The following is a 26,485-nucleotide window of genomic DNA, read 5'->3' as shown; positions in this document are numbered from 1 at the left end:
TTCTATTGCTGCAACATATGCAGATCCTTATGCTTTGGGTCATTTTTTTTTCAAGTAGAGTTTTGGGGTTCTGCTTGTCTGAGTCACAAGCCAGACATTAGTTCAATCACTAAAGATTTTTTCATTTTGATAGTAAACAAGATGGGTAACCTAGTAATGCACATGTTTATAGAGCAGAGTAATCTGAATAGACTTCAATTCATAGGATAGAGAATATCTCAGTTTCTGAACGGGAACAATGTTATCCAAAGGTGTAGGAGACTTCTACCTCAGGCATATGAAATGATCACAAAGCTGCTCATGAATCTATGTCCTTTCAGAATATAGAGAGCCATAGTCTGATATTAACTGTTCTAAATCCTGGTTATTGAAAAGTTCATTCAGGAGTGGAGGACAATAAATGGCTTATGTGAAGGTGATAGCAGATACGCAATATGTAGACTGTACTTTGAGAACGTAACTACATATTTCACAGAGTGTATTTTGACATATGTCTTCATCATTCACTGAAATATTTTAGGTTTCCCTCTAATCATCTCTCTGTCTCTCTATCTATCTTCAGTCTTAAGTCTCATTCTATCTCTGGGTAATTGGGTAATTCTATTGGTGAGTACTAAACAATAATGTTTGTTTAAAAAAAACTACCTAATGTGTCAGTGAATCTGGTAAAAAAAGTAATTACCTGTATATCTCGGGAACTGTCTTTTCCTGGAAGATTGGCTTAGGTCAAAAGCTACCAAAAAAGTGTTCTCAGGTAACCTTATAACCTATGAAGTCTAGGAGATCTTGCTGTCGTCTGTGGTTATAGCTATTCCAAAGGATCGCTTTCTTGGGGAAAGTGGGTTGAAGCTAAACATTTACTGCTTTTACTACCTGAGCCTATTGTTACCTAGGGAAAAAGCATGCCAAGCCAGGAGAGAGGAGGTTTCTAGGCTAACAGAGCAAATATCTGATGTTAACTGTCCTAGACCTTGGTAGTGGGAAGGCACATTCAGGAGTGGAAGACAGCAATTCATTTATATGGAGTTGATAGCAGATATACACTGGGTAAATTGTAAATTGCAGACCATGACACTATAGCTCACAAACTATATTGTTATAGTTTACATTGTTATTCAATTTAATATGATTAGGTTTCTATCATCATCTTTTTTTTTTGTTTGTTTATTTATTTTTTTATTGTAAAGCTACTATACAGAGGGTTACAGTTACATGAGTGAGGTTATGAGTACACTTCCTCTTGAACATTGTTACCCCCTCCATTGTTTTCCCCCTACCATCCCCTCCCTCCCTCCCTTCCCCGACGTTCTTTTTTTTTTTTTTTTGATTGTGATTAAATGATTACATAATTTCAAAGTCACAAGTTCATTCTAACTTCCCTGGAGCAAATTGTCTACCACAGTCTGTAATATATAACAGTGTTCACATGTTATATACCATATTTGTGATCAGCAGCATGGGGATATTTAGTAGTGGTTCAACCAGATGAGCGGGAGTTCTTTGTTTCTTAAATCCTGTTAGTTTCGTCGTATCACCTAACCTTTTGGATTTAGCATCCACTTATCAGGGAGACCATGTACCGTTTGTCTCTTCGTTCTTGGCTTACCTCGCTCAACATGATTCCTTCTAGCTCCATCCATTTCCCTGCAAATGCCATTATTTTGTCATTTCTAATGGCTGCATAATATTCCATTGTGTATAGATACCACAATTTTTGGATCCATTCATCTGTGGTGGGGCACCTAGGTTGTTTCCATATCCTAGCTATTGCGAACAGTGCTGCAATAAACATGGAGGTGCACGTGTCCTTGTATATTGGTTCCTGTTGTTCAGGGTGGATGCCTAGAAGTGGTATGACTGGGTCGTAAGGGAGGTCAATCTTTAGCTTTCTAAGGACCCTCCAGACTGCTTTCCAAAGTGGTTGTATAAGTGTACATTCCCACCAGCAGTGTAATAGGGTTCCTCTTTCTCCACATCCCCTCCAGCATTTGTTGTTGGCTGATTTGTGGTCTATCATCATCTTTTAATCTATCTAGCTTGCTAGCTATCATCAGTCTTAAATATTGTTACATCTCTGGGCAAAGGTATAATTGTGTTCATAGTTAACAATTAAAATTTATAGAGGGCTGGCAAGGTGGCTCAGTGGTAGAGCGCTTACCTTGCATGCCTGAGGCCCTGGGTTCGATTCCTTAGTACCACATAAGCAAAAATAAAAAAGCCGGAAGTGTTGCTGTGGCTCAAGTGGTAGAGAGCTAACCTTTAGCTGAATAGCTGAGGTACAGCGCTCAGGCCCAGAGTTCAAGCCCCACAACCAGACCCCACCCAAAATAATAATAAAATAAAATAAAAAGTTTATAAAAATAATTTAAATAGGAAATCTAATCAAAATAATGAATTATACATTTCTGGATCTACTTTTCACTGAAAAGATTGGCTTAGGTAAAAACTTAGTATGAAAAGCTTGTCATGAACAACAATTAAATCACAATTCACTCAATTTTATAGGATGTGAATTCAGTTGGTTCTCTGGACTCCATGGAAAAACATCTGCAAGCACAGCTGTGCTACCCTGGTCATGTCTAGGACACCTTGAAGAATACAGATCTGTGCTGAGATACTAAAGTCAATTAGCCTTGCAGCTGTGCTCCTCCCTCCCAGACCCTGATTAGTCCATGCCCAGAGCACAGCCCACTGCCTGGAGCACTTCTTGTAAGGCAGCTCACACCTTATGCAGAAATCAATCCTCCCAATCAGCATACAGCATGGACAGGAAGGCATCTGCTCAGCTCCTAAGTCTCTTGCTGTTCTGATTCACTTGTAAGGGAAGAAAATGCATAGATTCACCCAGCTCATTGTAACCAATACAGTAATGCATAATTATAGGTTTGTTTTTATAGGTTTTGATTTCAATGCCAGGTGTTAGATGTGACATCCAGGGGAACCACTCTATATCTTGTCTTCATCTCTAGGAGACATAGTCATCACTTTCAGGAACAGTCAGGGCACTGGTAGTTACTTAAACTGGAATCAGCCGACATCAAGAAAACCTTCTAGGGTTGGGAAGGTGGCTCAGTGGTAGAGCGCTTGCCTTGCATGCCTGAGGCCATGGGTTCGATTCCCCAGCACCACATAAGCAAAAAAGAAAAAAAGCCGGAAGTGGCGCTGTGGCTGAAGTTGTAGAGCACTAGCCTTGAGCTGAAGAGATGAGGGACATCACACCCAGGCCCAGAGTTCAGGCTCCATGACTAGACCAAAAAAAAAAAAAGAAGAAAAACTTCTGTTTGCTTTAATCCAACTAAAATGGCATAATTTAACATATAAAATTACTGAGACTCTCTTGCATAACTGTTGAGATAATCATTTAACGGAACAAAACAAACCAGAACTTCAAATGAAAATCTTATCAGGTGATATGTCATGACATTGCCACTACTTGGAAAAGAAACCCCACAAAGAGAATAAGAACTGATCCCTGACTTTAGAAACCCTGGAAAAACATGGGTGACCCTGCCCCCATGTAAAAAGGAGTTTGAAGCTGGGGAACATTCTGCCATGTTTTCATAACACTCATGGCAACTGGGACTATAATTATGGGGGGGGGGTCAAGTTTCCTGATGTACAGGTTGCCGACAATTACATATTTTATTTTGTAAAGTGTAATCACTTTACAAGGCTGATACTTCCACCAGGATTCTTATAGGGAATTCATTACCTACAGGTCAGCAGGTGAGGGAAGGAGGGTGGACTTTGCAGACATGCAGCTCTCATGAGACCATATGCATACACCATGCTCAGTTGTGGGAGATGAGAAGAGGCTTCAGTGTCAGTCTGACCCTAGTGGGTCCCCAGAGTCCTCTGCAGTGAACAGGTCACTGCTTGTCCCCAAGGAAACAGATTGCATCCTGATCTTCATGATGCTCAGGATGAGAGTGAGGAAAGGCCATGTGGTGGTGACTATCCATTGTGCCCTAGTGTGTTTTCTCAGATCAAAATTTAAAATGACCAGTTATACAATTAAAATTAGTATCATTAATATTTTAATAACTTGTTTATTGCATATAAAATAGTCATATAGCTTCTGCATTCATTTTAATATAAAGTCCTGCTTTCCTTTTTATTAGTAATAACTTTTTATTGTAAAAATACTGTACAGAGGAGTTACAATTACATGAGCAAGGTTATGAATACATTTTTTTTTTATTTTTGTCATTCATGGGGCTTGAACTCTGGGCTTGGGCGCTGTCCCCAGCTCTTCAGCTCAAGGTGAGTACTCTACCACTTGAGCTACAGTGCTACTTACAGTTTTCTAGTGTTTTATTGGAGATAGGAGTCTCATGTTCTTTCCTGCCCCAACTGGCTTTGAACCATGATCCTCAGATCTCAGCCTCCTGAGTAGCTAGGATTATAGGCATAAGCCACCATCATTGCCCTCCCATCTCCCCCCCACCAATGTTGTAAAGTTCATTTTCGACATAGCATCTTCTGCATTTCATTGTTGCAATGGGTCCTCCTGTATCCCTATTAAACAATAGTCCTCCTTTCTATTCTGATAGCTGTATTAAGTGAAGTAAGCCAGGCCCAAAGAAACATAGGTCCCATGGTTTCCCTCATTTGCAGTAACTAGTATATGTCTGAGACAAGCAGAAATGGTCAAATAAGTTGATGTTAGGATAAAAGAACCCCAATATAGGGACTCAAATGGTTTTTCTTTCTTGCTATTATTTCTAGCATATTTATAAGATGATTTCTTTGTTGCTTTGTATGTCCATCCCCCACAGTATAACCCCTGTTTTCACTGTAATTGATGTTAGTATAATTTTTGGAGGGAAAGGGAAAAAACAAATTATTTAAATAGGGATACAGGTGGACCCATTGCAACAATGAGATATACAAGACATTATATTGAAAAACGAACTTTGCAACTTTGGTGGGGGCAGAGATGGGAGGGTAGGGATGGGAAGGGGAAACAAAGGAGGAGGCAACAGCGCTTGATAAGAAATGTACTCATTACCTTGCTCATGTAATTGTAACCCCTCTGTACAGTATTTTCACAATAAAAAATGAAAGTGTCTCCAGTGGATTTTGGATGATCCTGAACACCCTGAAGACTCTCCACCTTGGAAGTGGCGCTGTGGCTCAGGTTGTAGAGCACTCACCTTGAGCTAAAGAGTGCAGGGACAATGCCCAAGCCCAGAGTTCAAGCCCCACGACCCATTAAAAAAAAAAGACTCTCCACCTTATCCCAGCCACCCTACCCCTTCCCCCAGCATCTATCCCACAGAGTCAGTCCTTATCTGAAGTCTGGGTATCTCAGACTTTCACTAAGGATCCAGACCTAATTCAGGTTCATGGCTCAGCCTATAAGCACTTCCTTCTTGTCTCAGAAAGCAGTCTTGGTCTCCTTATGTTCTCACATCCTTACCCTCACTTCTCAGCCAGAAGCTCCTTCCCTCACATCCAAGGTCAGGGTAAGCCAAACTACAATTCTGGTTTGAGACCACTATTTTCATGTATTCCAGTGCCTGAAGTCTGTGTGGACTTGAAATTCACAAGCCAGAAGTCCACACTTGCTAAACCAGCCCTGGAGCATGGCTCTTGAGATTTTATATATACATATTTATGTATATAGAAATATATAATATAATGTATGTTACTGTAAAAATACTATACAAAGGGGTTACAGTTACATGAGTAAGGTAATGAATATTTCCTATCAAGAATTTTTACAAAGATCTTGAGATTTTGAAGCCTGGCTTCTTTCTTTCTTTCATTCTTTTTTTTTTTGTTTTTGGGTCCGGTCTTGGGGCCTGAACTCTGGGCCTGGGTGCTGTCGCTCAGCTCTTCTGCTCAAGGCTAGCGCTCTACCACTTGAGCCTCAGCGCCACTTCTGGCTTTTTTCTTTTTGCTTATGTGGTGCTGAGGAATCAAACCCAGGGCCTCAGGCATGCAAGGCAAGTGCTCTACCACTGAGCCAACTTCCCAGCCCAAGCCTGGATTCTTTCAAGCCCACACAAATAGATGTTCTTGGGATCTCCCTTCCTCATCCTATTAATATGTTCCCTATATTTTACCAGGTAGCCATCACTCTTACCCAGCAGCCAGCAGCCTTCTTCTTGTTTTTTGAGTATCCACTTTGTCTTGCAGTGCATGGTAGAGCTAACGTCAATAGCAGCTACTTGGGGAACCATGGAATAAGGTCAGAAGTGAAATATAAGAGGAGTGAAAGGGATGGGTAAAACTTTCAGGTAGGATAAAATCATCTTTCAAACTGGAAAGAACATTGCAAAGTACTTCTTGGATCAGTTATGTTAGTATGTACTACCAAGTGCATCAATGTTGTAGAAGCTAAGGACGATCCAAACACAACTCAGATGCAGATGATATAGTGAATGATAGTGAGGAGAGATCCTGCAGTATGGGGTGATGTGCCTCTCATGCTAATCTCCATGTGGGTGGGGTCTATTTACTTCACTATAGCTTCACTGCCTCTGGTCAGTTGTTCCTAGGAAGAAGATGCCATCTCCATACTGTGTGGCTTCAGTTAACTGTCCTCATCTTTAACAACAGTGTATTTTATACCTTCTCAATCTTCTTGGGTCATATGGTCCAAAACAACCATTAAAAACTGCTTTACTGTCTGTTGGTGGTAGTTTATGACCATACCACCAGCTACACAGAAACTGGAGATCTGAGGCTCTTGGCTGGAAGCCAATCTTGGTACAAAAGTCCATAATTATCTTACCTTCAATTAACTACCAAAAAATCTGGAAGTGGGGCTGGGAATGTGGCTCAGTGGTAGAGAGCTTGCCTTGCATGCCTGAGGCCCTGGGTTTGATTCCTCAGCACCACATAAGCAAAAAGAAAAAAGCCAGAAGTGGCGCTGTGGCTCAAGTGGTAGAATGCTAGCCTTGAGCTGAAGAGATGATGGACAGTGTCCAGGCCCAGAGTTCAGGCCCCACGACCGGACCCCCCCCCCAAAAAAAAATCTGGAAGTGAAGCTGTGGCTCAAGTGGGAATGCACCAGCCATGAGCACAAAAGCTCAGGAAACCTCTTAGACCCCAAGTTAAATCTTCAGTCCTAACACACAAAATATTGCTTTAGTAGCCAGGCCCAGGTGGCTCATGCCTGTAATCCTAACTACCCAGGAGGCTGAGATCTGAGGATCATGGTTCAAAGCCAGCCAGGTCAGGAAAAGCCATGAATCTCTTTTCTCTGATAAATCACCAGAACACAGGAAGTGACACTGTGACTCAAGTGGTAGAGTGCTCAACTTGAGCTGAAGAGTTGGGGGACAGCGCCCAAGCCCAGAGTTCAAGTCCTATGACCGACAAAAAAAAAAAAAATATATATATATATATATATATATATGTATATATATATATATATATATATATATATGCATATTGTTTTACTGAGGACCTAAAAATGTAACTTGAAAGATTTTTAAGCTAAAGGAACACAGGGAATTTAAAGTATTTGAGCCCTTGAGTTAGAGAACACCTCAGCATCTGAGAAGGAACAATTTTCATTAAGATAACAGACATAAACATCCTCTAAAAATTTATTAAATATCTAGCACAACAGTGCATATGCACACAAAGCTGGCTATGATATTATGAATCTTCCTAAGAATAAGTGGGAAATATCTAATGTGAGCTGTCCTGTCCTAGAGGGAGGTGATGATTAAGAGCCTTCAGAAGAAAAGGAAACAACTTATTTATAAGTAATAAACAGGGCACCAACCCAAACACCAGCAGATAGTCTATACACCTCCGATCATGAAACCTAATTGCACATATGCATTTTTTGTTAGCATTTTCCCAATTACCTATGGATTAACTCCTTTTTAATATTTTTATTATTATATCTTTAATTAGTTGTACAAAGAAGTTCTCATTCTACAAAACAGTATATGAATACAAGGTGTTTGACAACATTATCACCCATCCCGCCTAACCCAACCCTGCTCTCACTAATTTTTAAAATTGAGATTAGGTGATTACATAAATTTCACAGTATTGTGGAATAGTGATGCTAAATTTAAGTCACAAGCTTTTTAACCTACACAAAGCAAATTGTCATTATCATGGTCTATAAAGTTTGTGAACTCTATGAGTTTTGGCAAAACAAATTCAAATATACTTTTGAAGTATTATCTTTCATTAAGAATTTTGATAGTTTTCTTTATCTATGCATTTTCTTGACTATCTTTCTATCTCCACATGCATTATCACTTTTATAAAACTTGTGTCTGGGTAATAATGATCCTTATTAATCATATTCTAGGAATTGTGTGTTACAAAATCCACTGATACCAAATGCAGAGGAATTATAAAATTAACTTGCCTTGGAAATGTTTATTTCTGAGTGACTTACATTAAGAAAAAAAACTAGCAAATTTTAGATAATGTTCATTAGATTATTATTCTGCTAACAGGACACACATCTGTTTTTTCCTCACCAGAGGTACACACATGTTCTAGAAACAAAGTAGTAATCTGGGATCTTTAGGTCTGTTCTTTGTCACTAAGATATGCCAGTCTGCAATTGCACCCACTCCTGCCCAGCCCTGCTGATTTGCATGTGCCCATAGCACAGTCCATTTCTTCATATGCTGCTCACACCTGAGCAGGAGGTTTTAGTCAGCACACAGCACAGACATGAGGGCCCTTCCTCAACAACAGAGGCACATGATGCTCTGGCTCCCAGGTAAGGAAGGATAATACTGAGGAATTCTCATCCAGTGTTAACAGAGCTGCAGGGCTCTTCATGGATATATTTGGATAGTAGAATTAACTAAACAGATAATGTTTTCCATATATTCATTGTCAGATGCAAGATGTGACATCAGGTTGACACAAGCAATACCCCTGTCTACATTTCTGGAAGACATAGTTATCATCTTCTACAGGGCCAGTCAGGGTCTTAGCAATAGCTTACTTTGACACCAGTAGAAACCAGGGAAATCTCCAAAGGTCCTGAACCTTTATGCAACTGGTATGCAATCTGGGGTACTATCAAGGTTCAGTGGCATGGGTGTGGGACACAGTTCACTCTCAGAATCAGCAACCTGAAGACTGAAGATGTTGTTACTTTTTTATTTTCATTTTTATTACTGTCAACAGAGTTGTAGTAACCCTTCCACAGTAATACAAGTCATAACAAACTTCACAGAGAAGCAGAAGTGAGAGGCTGGGCTGCCCCAGCTGCTCTTCCTGGTGACTCCACCTGCTGACAGAGCTTCTCAGATGCAACCAGACTTTTGAGATCATGTGAAAGTGTTGGGAAAAAAGTCATGGAGGCATCCTCACACCATAACTCTCTGTCTTTCTGCTTAGTCCAAGCAGTACACACAATGCCTATTATGACTCACAAGGAATATACATCTGTACTCGTGTAGCTCAGATTGTGTTAATAATTTGCAGTCACCCAATAAAGAGCAAACACTTTTCTGTAGGTCAAAGCAGATTTTTGGTATGTTTTTCATTGTAAAAATACTGTACAGAGGGGTTACTATTAAATGAGCAAGTTAATGAGTACATTTCCTATCAATCATTGTTGCCTCCTCCATTGTTTTTCCCCTACCATCCCTTCCTCCCACCTCCACAATTACCCCCTCCCCACCCCGCCAAAGTTGTAAAGTTTGTTTTAAACATAGTGTCTTGTATGTCTCACTGTTACAATGAGTCAACTAGTTTCCATTTTTAAACATTTGGTTTTTTCCCTTCCCCTACCTGAATTACAGAAGAGCATATAGAAGATGCAAGGCTAATTAATTTTATAGGATAAAGTCATTAGAAATTTTAAAACAATTACTGATTCCCACAGTAAAATCTAATTTGAAGTAAAATATAATGTTTTTGTATATGTACACATTGTGCAATGATCTAAAGGAGGTAATTAACCACTTAAACATTTATTATTTTTGTGTAGTCAACTTTTTTTCTTCAGGAAATTAGATCTTTATAACAACTTATATCTAGTTATGTCACAATAATACAGCCAACGTTGTAATCTAACTATCAGATAATTAATCTCTTTTTCATGCTGAATATCACATTAATTATTATTTCTCAATGCCACTGTCAGACCACTTTTGGAAGTTGAGTGGAATCATGAATTTGTTATTAACTTAAAAATATAACGACAAAATAATAAAGATTTTGTACCCTATTTTGGAAGGTTAGGACCTAATTTTTTTGTTGCTTGATCTTCTCAAAATAAACTACTCTCATTATTTTCACTTCTTATTGTTACTGTGTAGGTAATGTACAAAGTGATTACAGTTACATAAGACAGGTAATAACTACATTAATTTTTGAACAGTGTCACCCCTTCACCCATTTTCTCCCTTTTCTTCCTCCCAATCCTTGCCCCAATAGTTGTGTAGTTCATTTTAAACAGTGTCTAGTGAGTATTACTGCTGCACTTGTTGACCATTTGTCCCACCATTCCTATGGCACCCTCTTCAAAATAAAACAAAACAAAATTTATATACAAAACAAGGGTACAGAAAACAAAAAAAAAAACAGCCAGAAAGAAGATAAAAAATAAAAAGTAAAAAACAAAAGGAATAATCCATAATTTTAATTGATCATATATATATATATATATATATATATATATATATATATATATATATATATATATACATCCATTGAGGCTTTTTTGTGTGTGAAAATATCATACAGAGTGGTTAAATTACATGGGCAAGGTAATGAGTACATTTCTTATCAAGCATTGTTGCCTCCTCCTTTGTTTCATTTTCTCATCTACACACAAGCACTGGCCCCCCAGGCAACTCCTCCCCCAGCCAAAGTTGTAAAGGTCTTTTTTTCCATAACATCTTGTACATCTCATTTTTGCAATGTGTCCACCTGTATCCCTATTTAAACAATTTGTTTTTCCTTTCCCCTCCACAAATTATATCAACATCAAATACAGTGAAAACAGGGGTTATACCGTGGGGGAGGGACATACAAAGCAACAAAGAAATCATATTATAAGTATGTTAGAAACAATCACAAGAAAGAAAAAAAAAACATTTGAATCCTCATCTTGGGGTTCATTTTGGCTAACATCAACTTGTCTGATCATTTCTGCTTGTTCAGACATATACTAGTAATTGAAAATAATGGAAACCATGGGACCTATGTTTCTTTGGGCCTGGCTTACTTCACTTAGTATAATTTTTTGCAAGTCTTTCCATTTCCTAATAAATAGGGCAATGTCATTTTCTGATGGAGGCATAGAATTCCATTGTGTATATATACCATATTTTCTTGATCCATTCATCTTTTGAGGGCATCTGGGTTGGTTCCAAATCTTAGCTATGGTAAATAAAGCTGCAATAAACATAGTTGAGCTGTTAGCTTTAGTATGGTTCTGTTTTTGATCATTTAGGTAAAGGCCCAAATGTGGGAATGCTGGGTAATAGGGGAGCTCTATGTGGAGTCTTTTGAGAAACCTCCATACTGCTGTCCAAAGTGGTTGAACAAGATTATACTCCCACCAACAGTGCAGTAAGGTTCCTTTCTGTCCTCATTCCCTCCATCATCTGTTGATATTAGAGTTCTTGCCTCTTCAGTAAATGGTGCTGGGAAAATTTGTTAACCACTTGTAGAAAACTAAATCTAGATCCTTATATATCACCCTGCACCAGGATCAACTCCAAATGGATCAAATACATAGAAGTCAAAGCAGACACTCTGAAAACATTACAGGTTGGATTCAGAGGAACCCTAGGTCTCCTGGGTACAGGCCAAAATTTTCTTAAAAGAGACCCAGAAACACAACAAATCAAAGAAAGTTTGGCAAACGGGACTGCAAGAAATTGCAGAGCTTCTGCATGGCAAAGGACATAGCTAGCAAGATCAATAGATACAACAACAAGGGTCTCATATCTAAAATAAATTTAGAACTAAAAAAATTAACTCCCCCCAAAACAAATCCTCAAAGACACAACTGTCCACTACAAAAGTGTGCTAAAGACTTAAAGAGAACCGTCTCTGAAGAGGAAAGTAGGATGGCCAATAGACACCCTTCCTTTTATATTTTCTTACACTATTACATCCACCTGGCTATTTGCATATTGCTCCCTAAGGAGGACCTTCCTTTCTAAGACTGAAATAAAGGCTCAGCTCTGAACGTGCCTTGACCTGTCTGGACTCCTCATTTCACTCCTAAAAAATGAAGTCCTTGTCTCAGCTCCTGTGGTTGTTAATGCTCTGGATCCCTGGTAAGGGCAAAGGGAGGTGAGGAATCAGAGAGCCTGGGAGGGTGAGCTCTCATGGACTAGTGGTAATTTATCCATGTGTTAGATGTTCATGGTAGGGCATTGAGGTTTAAGGTCTGAGAGAGTGAGGAACACTCCAGAAAGAGCTAGAACCTGTGCTTGAGTGAAGACTCTGCTAGGTGGGAATACTGCTCTTGACTCCTAGATACACTTTTCTGCATCAAGAATATCACTTTTAATACTTAGTAAGTTAAATTAAAAATCAAATCATGAATATGAATAAGAGGAACCATATATCTAAATAAAAGTAATGCATGCATTGCTCTCTATGTTTATACATAACCTTGCTCTCTCTACCTTATTCTGATTTCAGGATCCAGTGGAGATGTTGTGATGACCCAGACTCCACTTTCCCTGTTTGTCACCCTGGGAGAGCCAGCCTCCATCTCCTGCAGGTCTAGTCAGAGCCTTCTGTATAGTGATGGGAACACCTATTTGCATTGGTTCCTACAGAAGCCAGGCCAGTCTCCACATCGCCTAATCTATTTGGTTTCCAAACGAGGATCTGGGGTCCCAGACAGATTCAGTGGCAGTGGGTCAAGCACAGATTTCACACTGACAATCTGCAGGGTGGAAGCTGAGGATGTTGGAGTTTATTACTGTTTTCAAAGTATGTATCTTCCTCCCACAGTGATACAGACTTGAGCAAAAACCTCCCATCTGGCTGGGTGAGCTGCCCTCATGGCTGGCTGGTCTGGGGAGCAGCCCAGCAGCTTGTGTGAGTCTGCCTAGGAGGAAGACATTGACTTCAATATAAGAGTGACTCTGAGTAGAGATGAAAAGTATATGATAATACAACAAAATACAATCTATAACAACCAGAAGAATAATTACCTGAATATAAAGACCATATAAACCATGAAGTATATATTGAAAAAATGCAAGTCTCTCTTCAGTAATATTATAGCCAACCAGTAATCTAAAAATCAAATGTCTGCTGTGATTATTATTCTCTCTGTGATAAAACTTATAATACTTCCTTTCAGCTCATGCTAGCCTACAACTTTTGCCATGCTTTCTGTTCAGAACCTGGAAGCTCAGTTGTACCTGTTCTAGCTTCTGCTCTGTGTGTTCATCAAACCCTGCCTGACCATCAAGCCATTATCAGAGTTTGATCTGTGTCTCTTGGCTGAATCAACCTGGGGTAGATACAAAATTGCACAAAAAACAGTATTCTATGTACTGGGGCTCTGGCTCTACTTAAGAGAGTGATGTGGTGAAACCCTGTAGTATGGTTCATAGGTCCCAGAAATCTGAGACGAACCCTTTTTCAATGGGTGCTCTCTTCATCTGTTCAACCTCTATGTCTTTACATAAAAAAACCATGTCAAGAGGGCAGCATTAACCTTGTGTGTCTTGTATCCACTTCTATCACCTTAGACACCAGGAATTATGACATCTCACAGGCTAGATTTGGGGAATTTTCAAGTCTCCACCAGTGACCAGTGTGCATCTGCTTCAGATGGTATAAATTGTTTCACCATGATGCTCTCCAATCCATTTGGGAAAAAGTGGCATGAAGTTCAAAAAGCTCTGAGTTCATCAAGGTATCATTTATAGGAGAAGTATAGGTTTGGATTGTATAGGAACTAATGGAATAGCTTTACGTTACTTATGGAATCATCTTATCACAAAAAATTAATGCAATGTTTACCCACAATTGTAGCATTTTGTGGAAGACCAGACAGAAATGTCAGAGTTGAATTTCAGTTCTCCTCTCTGCTCAGGAATTTTAACAGGGTATACAGACGTACCCATCAGATTTCTAATTCTCACCTAGGCTCCTCATTGTCTCTCACAAGTCTGTGCGTCATCAGAAAAGAAAACAATTATAACGGGGCCTCCAACACAGTGCTATTGCAATATGATTGACAAGTCAGTTGTTATCATTACTTCCCATCTAAGAGCTGCAAATGGAGCACTCACGGAGTCATTTCCAGATATTATTATTGCGTCTACAATCATATCAACAGAAATTCATTGTAATAATGGTAATTACAAAATGAGAAGTTACATTAAATATTTGTAACCAACATATGTCAGCTAGTGGCATACCTTTCTAGAAAAACACATACACAAGCAAGCACACATATTGAATGTAATGGAGGAATATTTGTTTACCTAAATATATATAATTAAGCATTTCTACTCTTTTCCTGAAACCAGAAATATCCTCATCATCCATGAGCACTGATTATAAATGCAAAATAGCTGATCCACCTTTCTTCAAGGAATGATGCTCTGCATTTCAAGAAGATAACAGGTTTCCTTGGGATGTTTTGGAATCCAAGCTTTAGGAGATTTTGACCTCAACAAAGACCTTTTAAAAAAAAAATGGTAGCAACACAACTACATCTTTCTCTAATTAACAAAAACTAATATTTGTTCTTGGATGCCAAACTGCAAATTTGTTATTATTTTTTAGTTATATGATCCAGTCCTTTTAAATTGTAATGGAATGAATGTTTATTAGTAATTCGATAAGCTATAAAGACAAATATTTTAAAATTCATGGTCCTGTTCTGGGGATATTTGGGCATAAATTTGTGACAATAGCTTGACCACAGCAGCATGTATATAACCCTAAGTGGTCATTTTCTCTTACCTCTCTGTTTCAGATGAAACAAATCCACACAATGGAGACAAGACCAGGGACCTGCAACAAAATGAAGAAGCTGAGCACTGCCTGGATTGGGCATATCAGGGCAATTTTAAATTTGTCTTCGCACTAATGTAAAGGATTTGTGTTACAAACCCTAGATTTAGAGGAGTTTGTTACACTTTATTATTGTTGAAAAAATGACTGGTTATATATGAAACATGAACACATAGAGAACATGCATTTTTCTGAGAACTGATTACATAATATAAATATTTGTAAAATAAATATAAAGTGATAGAATACAGAGACATATATGAGATTATGTAAATAAAAGTAATGCAGTTGAAGTCTACCAAAGAACCTTCTGGAAAAAAAAAACAATTAATTTGCAATTGACCAATGAACATCAATAAATATCAGAGGAATTAGAAATGGGCTTATATATATGAACTTACTGATAGTCAGATATACACATTAATACGTTAACAGAAAAATCATAGACATATAAAATATGTAAAAACATATAAAATACAGGTTGACCCATTGTAACAATGAGATGTGCAAGACACTATGTTGAAAGTGAACAACTTGGTGGGGGAGGGAGGAGCTGGGGAGGTGGGGAGTGAATGGATGGTAGGAGAAAAACAAAGGAGGAGGTAACAATGCTAGAAAGGAAATGTACTCATTACCTTATTCATGTAAGTGGAACCCTCTGTACAGTATTTGTACAATAAAAAATATAAAACATATCTAATACATATAAAATATGTAAAAATGTATGAAGTCCTCAGTTGCCTACAGCTCTGAACTATTTCCTCCTATATATCTATGGATGGATATGACTGAGTCATCTTAGGGCCCAGAATCCTATGTGAGGCCCTCATTTAGTATATCCACAGGAAAACAGAGAGGGAAAAGGGTTCTGGGAAATACACTTCCTGTAGAAACCGTGTAATAGAAGTTGAGAGCTGGCCACCATTTATGGTCAGATGACCCAAATCTCAAAGATTTGATCAGGATTTCATTAGCCAAGAACATTTCCACATTGATTCTAAGTATCATCAGCATATTGCAAGCAAAGCATGGAAGTTTCATTAAGTCTCAGGTCAGTGGAAAATGACATATTTGCATGAAATATGTAAGAATCTCTTCACAAGCAAACCAAATTCTTTCTTAACAATATAAAAAGAAAACAACTAAATAGGGATGTAGTATTTCTCTTCAGGGTGTGTACAGAATTCAACATCATCAACATCATGAAGACCATGTGACAAAGGAAAAATTATAAACCATCTCGGATCTACTGAATGTGAATATTCATTTCAGCAAATAACAAGTGTTCCTTGTTAGGTTTAACAAACCTTGTGCAAGCCAGAGCCAGGTGACTCACAAATGTAACTACAGCTACTCAGGACAATGGGATTTGAAGATTGTGGTTCAAAGCCAACCCAGACAGAAAAGGAAGATTTATTTCTAATTAACCAAAATCTGGAAGTAGAGCTCTGATTCAAGTGGTAGAGCACTAGTCTTGAGTACACATAGTGCAAGAAAAGGGCCTAGGCCCTGAATTTCAGCATGAGGACTGGCAGAAAAAAAATCAGCTGTGTTTACAGGATGAGTATCAAGGGTAAGAACATGTCTATTTAACCTACATGTTAAACACATATAGATGTGCATCTGCATATATATGCATATGCACACACACATACACACACCTTCATTAGCTCATTCCCAGTTTATAACGAAGTACCTGAGCACTGTACAAAGAACAGTTTTGTTTAATCCACACTTTTAGATTTAGAAAATCCTAGGTGCAGTGTCCTTATTTGTCTGTTCTCAGGTGAGGGCTGTCATGTCTGTATCAGGACATGGTGTGTTATTAGAAAGCCATATGTTGAACAGTCTTCACATCATAGCAATTGACTCTTAAGAGATCTGACTTACTCCTTTAACCCTCCCAAAGGCAGCACCTTCAGTGACCTAAGCACTTTCCCCAAGTCACTGACATTTGGGGTCTTCTACCTCTTAGCATAGACATTCAAAGGTCCACTGAGAAAAATCCTTGTTACACAGACCTTGTGGAAAAGGCACATCGAAATGTTAGTAGTGTATTAACAGACAATTAAATTGGAAATGTGTGTAGTTACTGTCCTCAAAGAAAAAATGATACACTTAATACTTGCCAGTACCATAATGATGCATGCACTTCTACAGCTTGAGTAGTCACTGGGTTGGGAAATTTTCACATTTATAAATGACATCATAACATTGTGATCTGAGTGCTCATGGTTCTTCAGCCTTAGCTCAGATATGATATGGGGATCATCTTAATGTTCTGCAGGGCAGCCAGAGAGAAGTCCTGTCAGCACCAGGGAATTCTGCATGTGAAAATGTATGGCATTAGTTTAAGATGCTGGTCTTTCTTTATGTGATTTTTTTTTGTGCTACTGAGGATTGAACTCAAGACTTCACAAGGACTCTTTTATTGCTGCTACATATCCAGATCTTTTTGCTTAAGATCATTTATTTCAAATAAGGTTTTGGGTTTCTGCTTGTCTGGGTTACAAGCCCAGACAGTAGTTTAGTCACTAAAGATTTCTTTAGTTTGACACTAAAAGAGATGGGTAACATAGTAATGCACATGTTTATAGAGCAGAGTTATTGAGTAGACTTCAGTTTGTAGGATAAAGAATATCCCAGTTTCTGAATGGGAACATTTTGAAAGGACAGAAACATGAATGACATCCAAAGGTGTAGGAGACTTCTAGCTCAGACACGTGGAATGATCACAAAGCTGTTCATGAATCTATGTCCTTTCAGAATACAGAGAGCCAAAGTCTGATGTAAACTGTCCTAAATCCTGGTTATGAAAAAGTGCATTCAGGAGTGGAGGGTAACAAATGGCTTATGCGGAAGTGACAGCAGATACACAGGTAGTCTGTACTTTGCAGAACATAACAATATAGTTCACAAAGTATATTTTCACACATGTCTTCATCATTCATTGAAATAGCTCAGGTTTCTCTCTCATCATTTTTCTATCTCTCTATCTATGTTCAGTCTTAAGTCTCATTCTATCTCTGGGTAATTGGGTAATTCTATTCATGATCACTAAATAAAGTTTGTTAATAAAAGAAAACAAGCTAATGTGTCAGGGTATCTGATAAAAAAAATAATTACTTATACACATCTGGAGCTGTCTTTTCCTGTAAGATTTGCTTAGATAAAAACCTAGCAAAAAAGTGTTCTCCGGAGACCATAGAACCTATGAGGTCTAGGAGATTTTGCTGCCTTCTACGGTTATATCTATTCAGAAGGATCGCTTTCTTGGGGAAAGGGGGCTGGGGCTAATCATTTATTGCCTGTACTCCACAGGCCTAGTGTTGCCTAGGGACAAAGCAGGCCAAACCATGAGAGAGGAGGCTTCTAGGCTAACAGAGCAAATATCTGATGTTAACTGTCCTAGACCTTGGTGGTGGGAAGGCACATTCAGGAGTGGAAGACAGCAAGTCATTTATATGGAGTTGATAGCAGATATACACTGGGTAAATTGTGAATTGCAGATCATGACACTATAGCTCACAAACTATATTATTATAGTTTTCATTGTTATTCAATTTAAAATAATTAGGTTTCTATAATCATATTTTAATCTATCTAGCTGTCTATTTCACTATCTATCCATCCATCCATCATCCATCTACCTTGTTAGCTGAATAACTATCTAGCTTGCTAGCTTTCATGTGTTTTAAATTTTGTTCCATCTCTGGGCAAAGGTATAATTGTGTTCATAGTTACCAATTAAAAAGTTTATAGAAACAATTTAAATAGGAAATTTAATCAAAGTAATGAATTATACATTTCTGGATCTATTTTTAACTGAAAAGATTGGCTTATATAAAAAATTAGCAGGAAAAGCTTGTCATGAACAACAATTAAATCACAATTTACACTATTTATAGGATATGAATTCAGTTGGTTCTCTGGACTCCATGGAAAAACATCTTCTGCAAGCACAGCTGTGCTACCCTGGGTCATGTCTAGGGCACCTTGAAGAATACAGGTCTGTGCTGAGATACTAAAGTCAATTAGCCTTGCAGCTGTGCTCCTCCCTCCCAGACCCTGATTTGCCCATGCCCAGAGCACAGCCCCCTGCCTGGAGCACTTCTTGTAAGGCAGCTCACACCTATGCAGAAATCAATCCTCCCAATCAGCATACAGCATGGTCAGGAAGACATCTGCTCAGGTCCTGAGTCTCCTGCTGCTCTGTCTCACATGTAAGGAAAGAAAATGCATAGCTTCACCCAGCTCATTGTAACCAACACTGCTTCAAGGAAGTTCTCTAAGTAATGCATAATTATAGGTTGTTTTTAAATGTTGTCAATGCCAGGTGTTAGATGTGACATCCAGCTGACCCACTCTCTATCCTTGTCTGCATCTTTAGGAGACAGAGTCATCACTTTTAGGAACAGTCAGGGCACTGATAGTTACTTAAGCTGGAATCAGGAGACATCAAGAAAAACTTGTTTGCTTTAATCTAAATGTAATATAAATAAAATGGCATAATTTTGCATATAAAATTACTGAGACTGTCTTGCATATCTCTGTTGAGATAAACATTTAACATAATAAAACAAAACCAGAGCTTCAAATGAAAATCTTGCCAGGTGTTATATCATGACATTGCCACTAGTGGGAAATAAAACCCCACAAAGAGAAAAAAAAACTGATCCCTGACTTTAGAAACTCTAGGTAAACATGGGTGATGCTGCCTCCTTGTAAAAAGGAGTTTGAAGCTGGGGAGCATTCTGCCATGCTTTCATAACACTCATGGCAACTGGGACTATAATTACGGGGGGAGTGTGTGTGTCATGTTTCCTAATGTACAGGTTGCTGAATATTCCATACTTCATTTTGTAAATTGTAATCACTTTACAAGGCTGACACTTCCACCCAGATTCTTATATCTACCTATGCATTTTCTTTTTTCTTTTTTTGTTTTTGGGTCCGGACGTGGGGCCTGAACTCTGGGCCTGGGCGCTGTCCCTCAGCTCTTCAGCTCAAGGCTAGTGCTCTACCACTTGAGCCACAGCACCACTTCTGGCTTTTTCCATTTTGCTTATGTGGTGCTGAGGAATCAAACCTAGGGCATCAGGCATGCAAGGCAAGTGCTCTACCACTGAGCCACCTTCCCAGCCCTACCTATGCATTTTCTTGACTCTCTTGCTATCTCCATATGCATTATCACTTTTATAACACTTGAGTCTGCGTAATAATGATCCTTATTAATCATATTCTAGGAATTGTGTGTCATAAAATCCACTGATACCAGAAACAGAGGAATTATAAAATTAACTTGCCTTGGAAATGTTTATCTCTAAGAAACTTACTTTAAGAAAAAAACTAGCAAATTTTAGATAATGTTCATTAGATTATTATTCAGCTCACAGGACACACATCTGTTTTTTCCTCACCAGAGGCAAACACATGCTCTAGAAACAAAGTGGAAATGTGGGGTCTTTAGGTTTGTTCTTTGTCACTGAGATCTGCCAGCCTGCAACTCTACCTAGCCCTGCCCAGCCCTGCTGATTTGCATGTGCCCATAGCACAGTCCACTTCTTCATATGCTGCTCACAACCTGTGCAGGAGGTTTTAGTCAGCACACAGAATAGACATGAGGGCCCTTCCTCTTGATGCTCTGGTTCCAGGTAAAGAAGGATAATACCAAGGATTTCTCATCCTGTGTTCACAGAGCTGCTTGGCTCTTCATGTAAATATTTAGATAGTAGAATTAACTAAACAGATAATGTTTTCTGTATATCCATTGTCAGGTGCCAGATGTGATATCAGGTTGACACAAGCAACACCCCTATCTACATTTCTGGAAGACATAGCTACCATCACTTGCAGGGCCAGTCAGGGCATTAGCAGTTGCTTACTTTGTCACCAGTAGAAACCAGGGAAATCTCCAAAGGTCCTGATCCTTTATGCAGCCAGTATGCAGTCTGGGATACTATCAAGGTTCAGTGGCACAGTTCACTCTCAGCATCAGCAGCCCACTGCCTGAAGATGTTACTACCTTTTTATTTTTATTTTCATTTTTTATTACTGTCAACAGAGTTGTAGTTCCCCTTCCACAGTAATACAAGTCATAACAAACTTCACAGAGAAGCAGAAGTGAGAGGCTGGGCTGCCCCAGCTGCTCTTCCTGGTGACTCCACCTGCTGACAGAGCTTCTCAGATGCAGCCAGACTTTTGAGATTATGGGAAAATATTGGGGAAAAGGTCATGGAGGCATCTTCACACTCTAACTATCTGTTTTTCTGCTCATCCCAAGTAGCACACACAAGGCCTATTATGACTTACAAGGAATATGCATCTGTACTCACGTATAGCTCAGATTGTGTTAAAAATTTGCAGTCACCCAATAAAGAGGAAACACTTTTCTGTAGGTCGAAGCAGATTTTTGCATGTTTTTCATTGTAAAAATACTGTACAGAGGGGATACCATTACATGAGCAATTTAATGAGCACATTTCCTATCTACCATTGTTGCCTCCTCCTTTGTTTTTCCACTACCATCCCTTCCCTGCCATCTCCACAAATACTCTTCCCCCACCCCCACCAAAGTTGTAAAGTTTGTTTTTAACATAGTGTTTTGTATATCTCACTGTTACAATGGGTCAACCTGTATCCCTACTTAAGCATTTTGTTTTTCCCCTTCCCCTCCCCAAATTACAGACAAGTATATAGAAGATGCAAGGCTAATACAATATAGCTTGTGAAAAAGATTTTTGAAAAATAATATTATATGATAAAGTCATTAAAATTTTTTAAAACAATTACTGACTAGCACAGTATAATCTAATTTGAAGTACAATATAATTTTTGTATTTGCACACATTGTGCAATGATCTAAAGGAGTTAAATAACAAGTTAGTTCACCACCTTAAACATTTATTATTTTTGTGTAGTCAACTTTTTTCTTCAGGAAATTAGATCTTTTTATTTTTTTTGGGGGGGGGGAGTCTGGTCGTTGGACCTGAACACTGGGCCTGGGCGTTGTCCCTCAGCTCTTTAGCTCAAGGTTAGTGCTCTACCACTTGAGCCATAGTGCCACTTCCGGCTTTTTCCTTTTTGCTTATGTGGTGCTGAGGAATCGAACCCAGGGCCTCATGCATACAAGGCAAGCGCTCTACCACTGAGCCACCTTCCCAGCCCCAGGAAATTAGATCTTTATAACAATTTATTTCTACTCATGTCTCAACAATACCTCCAACATTGTAACCTAACAATCAGAAAATTAATCTCTTTTTCATGCTGAATATCACATTAATTATTGTTATTTCTCAATGCCATTGTCAGACCACTTTTGGAAGTCGAATGGAATCATGAATTTGTTATTAACTTAAAAAACATAAAGACAAAATAATAAAGATTTAGTACCTCCATTTTGGAAGGTTTGGATCTATTTTTTTTTGCTTGATCTTTTCAAAATAAACTACTCTCTTATAATTTTTCACTTCTTATTGCTATTGTGGAGGTGATGTACAAAGTGATTACAGATACATAAGACAGGTAATAAGTACATTAATTTTTTAACAGTGTCACCCCTTCCCCCATTTTCTCCATTTTCTTCCTCCTGATCCCTGCCCCAAAAGTTGTGTAGTTCATTTTCAACAGTGTCTAGTAAGTATTACTGCTGCATTTATTGACCATTTGTCCCACTATTCCTATGGCATCCCTTACTCTCTTCAAAATAAAACAAAACAAAATTTATATACAAGACAAAGTGTACAGAAAAAAAAAAACAGCCAGAAAGGAGATAAAAAATAAAAAGCAAAAAACAAAAGAAGTAAACCATAATTTTAATTGATCATATATATATATATATATATATATATATATATATATATATATATATATCCATGGAGGCTTTTTTTGTGAAAATATCCTACAGAGGGGTTACAATTACATCACAAGATAATTAGTACATTTCTTATCAAGCATTGTTTCCTCCTCCTTTGTTTCACCTTCCTATCCCTTCCCATCTAAACACACCTCCCAGTCCCCCCAAAGCCCCTCAGCCCCGCCCCTCACCCACCAAAGTTGTAAAGTTCGTTTTTCACCATAACGTCTTGATTTTTGCTGTATCCCTATTTAAACAATATATTTTTTTCTTCCCCTCCACAAATTATATCAACATCAAATACAGTGTAAACAGAAGTTATACCGTGGGGAAGGGACATACAAAGCAACAAAGAAATCATCTTATAAGTATGTTAGAAACAATTACAAGAAAAAAAATTGAATCTGTATCTTGGGATTCATTTCACCTAACATAATCTAGTCTGACCATTTCTGCTTCTCTCAAACATGTACCAGTAATTGCAAATAAAGGAAACCACGGGACCTATCTTTCTTTGAGCATGGCTTACTTCACCTAATATAACTTTTTCCAAGTATTTCTATTTCCTAACAAATGGGGCAATGTCATTCTTTCTGATGGATGCATAGAATTCCATTGTTTATATAAACACATTTTCTTGATTCATTCATCTACTGAGGGGCATCTGGGATGGTTGCATATCTTTGCTATTGTAAATAATGCTTAAACATAGTTGTGCTGGTAGTTTAGTACGGTCTTGTTTGTGATCATTTGGGTAAATGCCCAAAAGTGGGATTGCTGAGTCATAGGGGAGCTCTATGTGGAATCTTTTGAGGAACCTCCATACTACTTTCCAAAGTTGTTGAAAAGTTTACACTCCCACCAAGAGTGCATTAAGGTTCCCTTATGTCCACATCCCCTCCAGCATCTGTTGTTATTAGATTTCTTGCCTCTTCAGTAAATGGTGCTGGCAAACTTGGATAATCACTTGTAGAAAACTAAAGCTAGATCCTTATATATCACACTGCACCTGCATCAACTCCTAATGGATCAAACACCTGGAAGTCGAAGGAAACACTCTGAAACATTATGGGATGGAATCAGAGAAACCCTAGGTCTCCTGGGTACAGGCCAAAATTTTCTTAAAAGAGACCCCGAAACACAACAAATCAAAGAAAGTTTGGACAAATAGGACTGCACGAAATTGCAGAGCTTCTGCATGGCAAAGGACATAGCTAGCAAGATCAATAGAAAGCCCACGGATTGGGAGAAGATCTTCACTAGCCATACAATGGACAAGGGTCTCATATCTAAAATATACCTGGAACTCAAAAAATTAAATCCCCCCAAAAAAAATTCTCATAGAAACAACTGCCCAATAAATAAGTGGGCTAAAGACATAAAAGAGAACCTTCTCTGAAGAGGAAAGAAGGATGACCAATAGAAACTGTTCTTTTTTCTTTTCTTACACTGTTGCATCCACCTGGCTATTTGCATATTGCTCCATAAGGAGGCTCTTCCTTTCTAATAAAGGCTCAGCTCTGAACTTGCCTTGACCTGTCTATATTCCACATTTCACTCTTAAAAATGAAGTCCTTGTCTCAGTTACTGTGGCTGTTAATCCTCTGGATCCCTGGTAAGGGCAAAGAGAAGTGAGGAATCAGAGAGGGTGGGAGGGTGAGCTCTCATGGACCAGTGGTAATTTATCCATGTGTTAGATGTTGGTGGTAGGGCAATGAGGTTTAGGTCTGAGAGAGTGAGGAACAGTCCAGGAAGGGCTAGAACCTGTGCTTGAGTGAAGACTTTGCTAGGTGGGAATACTGTTATTGACTCTTAGAGACACTTTTGTGCTTCAAGAATATTTCTTTTGACAGTATTTGAAATTAAAAATAAAATCATGAATATAATTAAGAGGAAACATATATCTAAATAAAATAATGCATGCATAGCTTTCTATGTTTATATATAATCTTGCACTCTGCCTTATTCTAATTTCAGGATCCAGTGGAGATGTTTTGATGAACCAGACTCCAAGGTCCTTGCCTGTCACCCTGGGAGAGCCAGCCTCCATCTCCTGCAAGTCTAGTCAAAGTCTGCAGTATAGCGATGGAAACTACTATTTGCACTGGTACTTGCAGAAGCCAGGCCAGTCTCCACATCGCCTGATTTATTTGGTTTCCAAACGAGACTCTGGGGTCCCAGACAGATTCAGTGGCAGTGGGTCAGGCACAGATTTCACACTGACAATCAGCAGTGTGGAAGCTGAGGATGTTGGAATTTATTACTGTTTTCAACATGCACATGTTCCTCCCACAGTGATACAGCCTTGAACAAAAACCTCCCATCTGGCTGGGTGAGCTGCCCTCATGGCTGGCTGGTCTGGGAAGCAGCACAGCAGATTCTGTGAGTCTGCCTAGGAGGAAGATAGTGAGTTAAAGATAAGAGTAATTCTGAGTATAGTTGAAGAGTATATGACAATACAACAAAATGCAATCTATAACAACCAGGAAAATAATTACCTGAATATAAAGACCAGATAAACCATTAGGTATTTATTGAAAAAATGTAATTTTCTCTTCAGTAATATATTAGCCAACCAGTAATCTAAAAATCAAATGTCTGCTGTGATTATTGTTCTCTCTGTGATGAAACATATAATACTTCTTTTCAGCACACGCTAGCTTAAAACTTTTGCCAGGCTTTCTGTTCAGAACCTGGAAGTCCAATTGTGCCTTTTCTAGCTTCTGCTCTGTGTGTTCATCAAACCTTGCCTGATCATGAAGCCATCACCAGATTTTGATCAATATCACTTGGCGGGATCAACCTGGGGAAGATACGAAACTGCACAATGCACAGTAATCTCTGCCTTCTATGTCCTGGGGCTCTGGCTCTACTTAAGAGAATGGTGTGTGGTTAAACCCTGTAATATGGTTCATAGGTCCCAGAAGTCTAAGAGTGAGCACATTTTCAAGGGTGCTATATTCTTCTGTTCATCTCCTATGTCTTTATATAAAAAACTATGTCAAGAAGACAGCATTAATCTTGTGTGTCTTGGATCTACTTCTATCACCTTAGACACCTGGGACTATGACATCTCACAAGCTAGGACTTGGGGAATTCTCAAGTCTCCACCAGTGTCCAGTGTGCATCTGCTTCAGATGCTATAAATTGTTTCACCATGATGGTCTCCAGTCCATCTGGGAAAAAGTGGCATGAATTTGGAAATGCTCTAAGTTAATCAAGGTATCATTCCTAGGAGAAGTATAGGTCTGGAATGTATATGAACTGATGGAATAGCTTTAAGTTACTTATGGAAACATCTTAACAGGAACAATTAAAGCAATGTTTATCTACAATTGTAGCATTTTTGGAAGACCAGCCAGAAATGTCATAGTTGAATCTCAGTTCTCCTCTCTACTCAGAAGTACCCATTAGATTTCTAACTCTCACCTAGGCTCCTCATTGTCTCTCACAAGTCTGTGAGTCATCAGAAAAGAAAAATTTTTTATAACGGGGCCTCCAACACAGTGCTATTACTGTGTGATTGCCAAGTCAGCTGTTGTTATTACTTCCCATTTAAGAGTTGTGACTGGAGCTCATGTGGAATCATTTCCAGATGTTATTATTATGTCTACTATTATATCAACACAAATTCATTGTAATAAAGGTAATTACAAAATGAGAAATTACATTAAATAT

The 26,485-nt window shown here is 38.6% G+C and overlaps 1 pseudogene and 1 gene segment (V, D, J or C); one reads left to right on the top strand and one right to left on the bottom strand.

The window, feature by feature from the left end:
- LOC122116639 overlaps window positions 1–26,485 on the bottom strand; it is a 1,030,500-nt pseudogene that overhangs the window by 673,432 nt on the left and 330,583 nt on the right.
- Window positions 12,171–25,116, top strand: LOC122116824. The segment is given in 2 exon segments: window positions 12,171–12,239; window positions 24,785–25,116. Coding segments are annotated over 2 exon segments (381 nt in total).

This window comes from Dipodomys spectabilis, unplaced genomic scaffold (genome assembly GCF_019054845.1).
Source record: "Dipodomys spectabilis isolate Male_0828 unplaced genomic scaffold, ASM1905484v1 ptg000137l, whole genome shotgun sequence".
In the NCBI taxonomy this organism is placed as follows: Eukaryota; Metazoa; Chordata; class Mammalia; order Rodentia; family Heteromyidae; genus Dipodomys; species Dipodomys spectabilis.
Note: the sequence above shows the minus strand (reverse complement) of the source record. Positions and strands in the feature narration are given on the sequence as shown.